Raw genomic sequence first — 10,000 nt, forward strand, 5'->3', positions numbered from 1 at the left:
GCGTTAGCTGGGAGAGGCTGCACGGGAGCAGGGATCTGTGGTTTATGGGGGCGCTTTCTCCTTGAAGAACATAAGACTGATTCAAAGCCAGCACCCTGCCCCTATGGCACAGGCTAAAACTGGGCACAAGATAGTCAAGGGGCTCTTGGAACAGAACACCCAGATCTTAAAATGAACTTCTTAAACGGTAGCTCCCTCAGGAAATGACGCATCCAAGGGCGGAAAACCAGTGGTCTTTCGTAGGGCACTTGAGGACTGACCATTGATGGCAACAAAATAAAACAAGACATAATCACACTGCTGCTGAAGAGGGGTGACTTTTCCTTGGAGACTTCCGTTTGCTGTTCCTCTGAGTCAGCAATATGCATTTTAACACCTTTAACTGCTTTCTGGGATGGGTCAGCCCTTGCAATCACTGGCAAGAAAGTGACTCTGGCTTCAGTCTGAATAAAACCCTACGAAACAGACATAAAGGAAGCCTGACCAGTATTGCTTCCACAAAAGGCTCGTGATGAGGCGGGTTCTATCTGTGAGGTAGTCACTCGTGGCCTTGATTTTGCTAAATGTTACGTTTTCTGCTTGCAGTCAAAGGCTTTCTCATGCTACTTACAAAAATAAATACTTGCACTTTGCTCGGGTCATCATAGCTCATTAGAGGAGGGTGGTGTTTGGACTTGGACTACAACCTAACACCAGAGGGCTGAGGAGGCTTCCTTGAACCTATCACATTGCAAGCTCAGGCTCTCTGGGGAAGCAAGGAACTGAGGACCAGGGATTCAACCTTCTTAATTGTGAGCCTCATTAGTGACGGTTGCTAAGCAAAACACACACCTACCTTCGGTGCACAAGAAGGAGATAAACAATACGTCACGGGCTCTAATGACTCTGGTGCTCAAGACGACCTTTAATTATTATATTTTTGTTCCTATACCTTAGTCATTAATGTAGAAAAACAAATTAGTTTATTTTTGTGGACCACAGCAGATTCATAAATTGTCTTCCGCGCTTTACGAAGGCATCATCTTTCATTGAGATAACCCTCAACACGCCCCCTTCCTTTCCCTGCCTCTGCCTCCCGCAGGCAGCTCTTGAATTCGTCACCTCAGGATGGAGGATTTGTCTTAAAACCATCTAGTTTTATAGGATCTTTGTTCTGAAGGATTTAATCCTGTTGTTTGGTTTGCATGTCACTTAATAAAAACCCTCATGTTGCCCTTCCTAGTAACTCATACTGATCAGGTCTCACGATTATTGGCGTGTTTGATAGAGGAAGTGGCTCTTGGGCAGGGTGAGTCTGAGCAAGCAGGAAGAAGGAGGTGTCCGAGGGCTTATGGCCGAGTGTCTCTTGATTCTATCTACTTGTCCCACTGAGATTCTCTTAACAAACGATACAGAGTCGATCACTTAGAGGTGCTTGTTTTAAAGGCTCATTTTATGCTTCCTTTTCTTTCTTTTTTTACTTTATTATTATTATTATTTTGCTCACCCCTCCACCCCCCACTCTCTCTCATGTGTGTGTGGACACAAGCACACGCATAAACAGGGACTCTCGCCAAGGATAGGAAATGATCCACACAGTTCCCCATCTGGGCTAGCTGGGCCAGGAAGCAGCCAGCCATGGAAGCATGCTCAGAGAGTTTGGGGTGCGTTTCTGGATGGGAGCTGCTAACAAGTCAAATGAAGCCAAACAAATGAAAACGATAAGCAAAAGAAAGCTGAGAAACAAACCAATAACATGAAGGTCGTGGCAGGTGAGATGGAGGTAAGGACCAAGCAGACCACGAAGGGAGAGGAAGAAGAGGCCTGGCCTCTCTCCACCTGAGGAAAGCTAGCCTTTCCCCATGGGGCTGGGGCGGTCTGGTGCCCTGGTGAGAGCAACTCCACGTGAATTAACATGAAGGATGGTACAAAGGAAAAAGAAGCATTGCAAATTAAAAAAAAAAAATACATGTAGCATGTGCCTACCATTTTCCAGATAAGAAGGGGCCGTACCTTCTGACGGGTCTAGGCGGCGGGCCCGCCTCCCGTGTTTGGAATTGTTGTGCACAAACATGTTGTCAGACACGGCCAGCACGTGGCCGTCCACGTTGACTGTTGTCGATACAACGACCTGTGAAGACGAAGTGGATTTGAAAATGGAGTTGGCACAGGACAGCACGGGCGGGCGCCGTGCGAGCGAGATAAAAGCCAGCTCAGAGGCTGTGCTAAGGAGACCCCACTCATTCTGGAACCTCTCCACCAACTGAAGTGCATTCACGGCTTTTTCTTTTTCTTTTTGGCTAATGGGGGTGGGTTGTTTTGTTTTGTTTTGACTCAAGATTGCTTCTTTTCAAAAAAAAAAGTGCTCCACTAATTAGGGTTTAATCTCTTATTATGCTAACAAGTGGATTCAATTCAGAGAAATATTCTCCTAGCCATTAGCTTCCGAAATACCCCTCTAGCCACTCATTTGAAAGTCTCTGTTTTGATTGATCTGCTCACATATTGATTAGATAGTTTATCTAATTTAAATTAGTTCACTTGAGACTCGCCTCTCCTGAAGACCTAAGAGGAGTGACTCAGTTGTCCCCCCGAAAAAGCTTCATAAAATCAGGGTTCTCACTGCTACCCCGGCTACCCCCATTCTATCAGCAGTCGCTCTCTGGGCCAACTGTACAATTATGTTTACTGTCTGAGAATGAAGTTCCTTGCCCCTGAGGAAAAAAACAACTGAATTTGAATTGTGGAAGTGTTTTTCAATCTGAGAAAAGAAACCCTTCTCAAGTTCATAGGGAAGGTGGCAAGGGTCCAGGAGAGGCTAAGAGCACGTCCAAGAAGAGAGGGAGGACAGAGTAGACCTCTTGGCTGGCTCATGGGAAGAGAAAATGAAGCCACCATACAGAGGGACCACCTTGCTGAAGGCAACCATTCTCTTCTCAGTGAACTTACAGGAAGTGTCTCAGAAATGGCACACTTCAGCAGACCCAGGCAACAGCAACGGGCGGCCTAGCTGTTACGTTTCTAACACTGTTGGGTCAGTGTGGGGCACTACTTTCCAGAGGGCCTGGAAAAGCAAAGAGCTCAACCTAGGTTTAATGTGGGACTTGAGCCTAGATTTGACATAAAGGATGCCCGGCTCAAACACCCCTAGAGCCCCACCCAACCAGGTCCTAGGGTCAGCTCTTCCTGAGAACACTGGGCAGGGGAGGGGGGAGTGAAGACTTCCAGATAGAAATTGGAGGTGGAAAGTCAATGCTACCCAGACTATAGTATCCATCAGTAAGTCTCCTTCAGACATGTTTATGACAGGGGAAACTGAGGTAAGGGACCCAGGGCATCAGGAATCTCAAAAACCACTGTAACCATCTTTTATAAACCCTGTGTAGCCTGGGCTACAGAGTCAGACTCTGTCTCAAAGAGACACACAGGAAAAAGTCAAAAAATATTTTAGTTGTAAACAATAATGACAAGCTTGTATGGGAATATGTGTGTAAAGAACTGACTTTTAAAACCACAGGCCCCATAAGATGATGGTGCAGGGGCATGATATTATACACACCCTCAGCTACTGTGGGCAGTGTTCTTGAATTCTTTCCCTCCAGTGCCTGCCAGGATAGCAAGGTCTCAATAACATCAGACTGTCAGAACTGAGAAAATGGTCAGTACATGTTCTGAAAATCTGGCATTGCCTTGGGTGCTCCTGATGCCACTATGGCACCACCTGTGGCCTAGCAGTCTCTGCCCAGGGGACACAAGGGCTGCTCTTGTTCAATAGATCTTCACCTGTATACCCTGTCCTGAACATTGAAAGAATTTTGGTAAAGAGACCTGACCAGTATCGAGGCAGAGACTTGACCAGGATGTGTTAGAAGCATAGGAAAAGGTAAAAATAAGAATGTTTAAGGACACTGACTGTGCTCTGTCACCTATACAAAAACTAGTCGCATGGGGAAAGAGAGAAGATAAGACACATTGCGCTGCCGAGTATGGGCCAACCCTGCAGTGTACCCGCAGGAAGATACAGAAAGTGGCACCATTGTAAGCATCAGGTATACCATGATATGTAGAAGTTCAGGCAAACCTTCTGAGAGGTAAGTTACCTGAGTCACTGTGGTCTCCCAATGCATGGTGGGCCAACTGTGACGGATGCCGTGCTCCATCACTGGTGAGACAAACAGAACCCTACATCTCAGTCTGGTGTGACCTCCTCTGCCTAGATGGACCAATTTTGCCCATGTCTTGTGGTCTCTTGTGTATAAAAAAAAAATGGAAGGTGGTCAAGTATTTTACAAGAGATGCTATCCCCAATCACAAAAGTCAATATGGGTCAACCTCCCATATGGACCTGCCTCCCTGAAGAGCCATGAAGGCAAAAGATAGGCATCACATACCTCCCTGAAGAACACACAGAACCCTTCAAATACTGTGAGATACTTGACCAACAAAGCTGACATCCCAAATAATATTCCCTCAGTAATGTAGCTAACCAAGGATTCATTTCCATTCAGGGCTTAGTTCTTCTAATTTTATAATAAAGATCAGCAAGACAGCCTATCTCATACACAGAGAGCCCATGACCCTGACAGAGCCTTCTGATCATCCATAAAGACAAGAAAACCATGGATGCTGTCAGAGCTAGTAGCCCTTGAAGCCAATGAAAAATCCTCTCCCTTGCAGACCAAATCCTCACTGCAAATGGGCACGTGCAAGCTGAGATCGAGAACAGACAAGAGGCAGCTGGACTCTAAATGGAGGACGTCAGACACCTTGAACCTTGGAGGCTAGGGCCATTTGTGCTAAGCAAGGGCAGACCCTATATGAGGAGGCTCTAGACACCAAGCACACTAGAGCATTTACATTATGGTTCTTTTCCCACTTGCCATCCCCACACACAATGACAATCAATCAACTGGCCATTCAATCCCTAAAAATGTGCATCTTCAGCCTGGCCAAGCTTTGAGCGCTGCTATCAGGAGGATGTGGGAAACCTGATCATCTTGTCTTCCCTGACTCTGCACAGACTCACATCTGGCATACAAAAAACACTAGATCATTTAAAAGGCATTTTATGTGTATCTCGAAATTATTTATTCAATTTTGAGTGTATATGTGTATAGTAAATGGACCACATAGGTGTGGATGTCCTTAGAGAACAGAAGAGGTGTCAGATCTCCCGGAACTGGAGTTAGAGATGATTGGGAGTCTCTATGTGGATACTGAGAACTGAACCCAAGAACAGTAAGCATTCTTAACCACTGAGTCATCATCAAGCCCTTCATCTGCCTATTTTCATCAAACAAATCAAATCTAGTGTGTTGCTAGCCTTGGGGAACTAATGGCCTTTCTGAAGAATGGAGGCCTCTGAAACGCTGGCAGAACGGGCAGGTTGCACTGGCGCCTTGGAGGGATGCGTACCTGGAACCTCCGCATGTCCCGGGGGTTGCCTGCATTCTTCAAGCAGTTCTGATTGCACTTGAGGAAGAATTTTAGAAAGAATCTACAAAAACACAAAGAATGCACAGTTAAGGTTAGCCTATAAAAGGACAACTTAAAAAAATAAAAGGCTTGCGCAGAAATAACAGAAAAGATGCCACCACTGTGCTGGCTGCCACGTAGGGGGCAATGCTGAATGCAGCTGTGAGGCTGGCAGACAGAGGCTCCTGGGCTCCGTTCTGAGTGGCAATTTGCACAGCTGTCTGATGACACTACAGATTCCCAAGATTTATAATAACTCTGTCTTTCCAAAGGATCTCATCTTGCAAGGATCCTTGCATTAACTATTAGCCTTTAGAGACCCACCCCAGACAGAGACACTGACATCAGCCTATTAAGATGCAGAATGCCTAGTAAAATTTGAATTTTGGATAAGCAACAATTGACTTTTAGCATAGGGGTGACTTACGGTGAATCTATGTAAAAATATCAAAGTTGAAATCCTATTGAATGTGCTACATTTATCTAGAAACCCCAGTTTGCAGCGTTTATCTTGCTAAAGCAAATACACCAGCAAAGACCAAGTTTTAAAGCGGCAGTAGGAGTGTGGGAGCACTCAAAATGCATTACACACGAGTATAAAGTAGTCAAAGAATGAATTCAATTAAAAAAAAGAAAAATAGTTACAATAGGCTTAACCCTCAGGAAGGGAACGGTGTGAGGTTTCCATGATTTCTGTGGACCATCTCTGTGTTTTTAAGCGACTAGCTGGTGGGTTTGGTGTGTCCACCAAAACTCTTGCTTAGACAGAGTACAGGAGCAACAGCCCTGGTGGGAATGAAGAGGCCAAACAAGACAGCCAGCTTCACCTCCCATCAGACCTGGCCTTGTATGCAGCAGAAAGATACAGGAGTCCTGACCGTGTGTTGAGAGGCGTTGATGAAAACGCAGTCATCCCACCTTCCCCATTCCCGTACAAACAGATGTGCTGTCTTAGTACGAACAGGTGAACACTAGGCAGCCTGGCTGTGAGACCCCCCCTCCCTCGTGGAGCCTGTCCCTGCACTATCTCCACAGTGTGTGGAAGGAAGAGTCCCTGCTAGCACATCGCCACTGTGAGAGCCTGAGCAGCAAGGCTACAGAAAATGCCTTCTCGGATTTTCTCCCCGAACATCACGTGTCTTATTTGGAAGTGATTGATGTTTTATCGTACTTCATAAAATTACAGTACTTCCTGGAATTCAGTCTTTCGTGTTCCAGGTTCTTCGTTAGCGATTACAATACGAGAAAATAAAAGACTCCATGGAATAAGACCTGTTTGTCTTCCCAACACATCCTGGAAGACCCAAGGAGGACAGAAGAGAACCCCTTTGATGAGGCTAAGAATGGTGGCCATTCAATTAAATTTCCTTACATACCATGAGTCCCTGCTACTTTGGGCCAGAATTTACATCTTTTATTAACTCGACTCACCTATACACTTAGCTCACAATGCCTCTTAACACCATCTGCCATCAGCTAGAGCAAGTCACTTGATATTCCACCCACCAATTTTTCCTAACAACCACTGTGCAATTAAACTCCACACGTTCTGCAGAGAGGTAAATTAGGCGCACCTGCGGCCACACTGCATTTGAACTGCATCAGAAAGGGCCTAACAAGGTGAGGGCGCCACAAAGTTATCGTCCTGTCAGGCAATTAGGTTTTCACTTCAGGGACAGCCACACGGCGCAATTATGCCCCACATTACCACCCGGCTAATCTTCTGAGCAGGCGCCGGCAAGAAGCTGCTCATCCGCAAAGGTACCTACGTGGAGCTGGTGTCGGGGGCTTTTTTTTTTTTATTTTGTAAAATGAAACATTTCTCCCCTTTCTGAGGAGGTTATTCTAAATTCCTTGATGTCAGTTTAGCCAGATTGGCCCTCTTACCTCCAACATAACAGAGTGGGTTTTAAAGGCATCCTAAGGAGCCCTGGGTATTCTGGGGCTTTTAACTATCATCAGTTCAGATTGGGTGCTGGGTGCCATGAGCTCCCTGAGCACTGGGGGGAGGGCAGCTAGGAGCAGAAGCGGGCACAGACATCATGCACACATGTTCATGCTTGTTTTCTCTCTTGCACGTGGCAATCACAGCTCTTCTATGCAGAGCATGTAACGGCAGTGGTTGTGGGTACGTGAGAAAGATCTACCGGGAACAACCCCTATACAGAGCAGGGTCCTTTCCAAGTTCCCCGGCTCCACTGACACAAAGTACACCCAAGCCAGCGCCACCTTGCCAGGCTCGAGGGAAACCTCTGCACACAAGGGGTGCTTATTTTTACCCGTGGTTTGGTTCCTGTTTAATCCTAGGATGCAATTAAGGATTCATAGGCGGGACATGCAGCCCAGTCGAGGCGAGCATGCTGACACTGCGCACTGTTGCGTGGGAGTGGACGCGCTCCATGAGGTGTGCTGTGGCAATGTTTGGGAAAGGGGTGAGAAAACTGAATGCCCACGCATGAGGTCCAATGGCAATTCCCACATCCTTTACTCAATTACCCTTTAATTGGCTGTTTCCTAAGAAATATCTGACAACCACTTTGCATCTCTCACTTCCAGAGTCTGGTACACAAAGGATTTAAAACTCCTGTTATGAAAGGAAAAAAACCCTTCGTATGTCAGAAAATCTTTGGCTTTAGCACCAATAAACTCTTTATTATTGCTAAATGTGGATTTGCTGCTCGATCGCCAAGAGGCGATAAAATTTCTAACCTGTCATTAGTACATTATGCTTAATTGTGTACAGTGTGTTTCCCTGGCATCTGCTGGCCCAACGTCAAAATGACCGTTATGTGCACTAATTCCCTGACCCCATCTTTATTTCCCTAAAGACTCATCATCTTTCACAGTAGGAACCAGAGTAAATCAAGCTTGAAATATAGGCTTTATTTACTTGTTTCTTACAGGCAGAGGGGAAGACAGGGGCTAAACACAAACTGCTCCACACCACGCAATCCCCAGGAATATTCCTCTTGGAAAGATCATGAAAAATTCCAGAAAGTTCTCAGGCAGGAAGTAAGAGGCCATCACTGTGGAAACAGACTTTCCTCCGGGTTGCACAGATTAGGACAGCGGCCATACTGTTCTCATTCATTCTTGGGAGGGCTGGTTCACTCTTCTAATGCCAGAGATCCCCAGGATGCAGGCTGGGAACACGACACAGCAAAGCCTTCGGCTGGAAGGCCAGGAGGCCTAGCCCCATACTTGAGTTTAAGGTTGAAAAATCCCCTCCTGATGGAACACTTATCCTCCTGCTGTGAAGGGTGTGGCCCACAGCACCCAATGAGCAGAGCTCAGAGTTTTGTTTTGATAGTGTTACATCAAAGACCCAACAACAAGACTCCAATGGTAACATGAATACAGGACCGCAGAGGGATGAAGCTGCTTCGGGAGAGGCTAGAACAAGTAACGGGACCTACCGTTTCCACCGGAGCCCAGCATGGGTATCCCAGGATGAGGGGCGAACAGAGCCCCCACCACAGTAACTAATTTCAAAGTCGGCTCCATCTCTGTGTGTTTAAGCTATGAATTAGTTCATTTATATTTACTTTTATGAAGCTGATTAACCGAAGCTTCTCTATCTGATGAAAATCATTTTAATTGTAGTGTTAGGCTCCTGTGTAATATCCATTACATTATGAACTGTTTAAATTCTACATGGGTATTGTGTAAATTGGCCCTTTGTGAGCTAGCAGGCAATTAGGACCAAACAGCTCTCCTTTAAACGGCTACAGAACTTTGTGGTGGTGTTCAGGACAATCAGAGACAAAGGAGGCTGTTTAATTGTAATTTAATGGAATATCAAGGAGTCCGTGGCATTAGACGCTGGCAACAGAGAGCAGGAGAGAAAAATTAACTGCAATTATGTTTGATTAAAGCTATCCTTCTCAATAATCAGCAGTCCTGACAGGCCATGGGGCTCTAGTGGGCTCCAGGATGGCAAAAGGTGTTGAGCAATATTAGGGCCAATAAAGGGGATATTAGCATAGCTAATTACAGCCCTGCAAAACCTGTAAAGGGGGCCTCTGTGTATTGTAATGTGGGAAATAATTGGCCAAGGCCGTTATCAATTACATAAGGAATGAATTTGGTTTGTCAGAGAAGAGCTGATGAGATGCCTCTCATCTGACACCAGCCCTTCCTTCATGTTTCCAGGCGGCTCCGAACTCACCCACGTCCATCAAGAGCTACCAGCGGCCAAGTCACTGATAAAATCAGCCTGCCAGCAAGGGTTAGGTAATGAATACCCACTCACCAACCCCGCCGCGCCACACACACACACACACACACACACACACACACACACACACACACGCGCGCGCGCTGATGTTCTTACCCAGCTGAAGCCACTAGCCATGCAGTAATGACTCCTTTTCCTCTGGTCAAAGGAAAACTATACCGGCTCCATAAAAATGTGGGGGGCTTTGAGGGTACCCTGGTGACTGAGGGGGACAGGGGAACTTGGAAGTGGTCTCACTGTGAGCCCCTTCAAGCCCCTTCAAGCACATGTGACTGTGGTTTGTTTGAAGGGTTCAGGTCCTCTGAAGCT

General features: G+C 46.2%; 1 protein-coding gene across 3 annotated transcripts in view; it reads right to left on the minus strand.

Moving 5' to 3' along the window:
• The window catches only part of Ebf3 (EBF transcription factor 3), a 116,275-nt gene that overhangs the window by 32,651 nt on the left and 73,624 nt on the right, over positions 1–10,000 (minus strand). For all 3 annotated transcript variants that reach the window (XM_005351429.3, XM_026781056.1, XM_005351427.2), the window contains exons 7-8: positions 5,395–5,476; positions 1,993–2,110 (exon numbers count right to left, since the gene is read on the minus strand). In XM_005351429.3, the coding sequence (XP_005351486.1) occupies positions 1,993–2,110; positions 5,395–5,476 (200 nt within the window). The remainder of the gene's footprint in view (positions 1–1,992; positions 2,111–5,394; positions 5,477–10,000) is intronic.

This window comes from Microtus ochrogaster, chromosome 8 (assembly GCF_000317375.1).
Source record: "Microtus ochrogaster isolate Prairie Vole_2 chromosome 8, MicOch1.0, whole genome shotgun sequence".
NCBI classification, from domain to species: Eukaryota; Metazoa; Chordata; class Mammalia; order Rodentia; family Cricetidae; genus Microtus; species Microtus ochrogaster.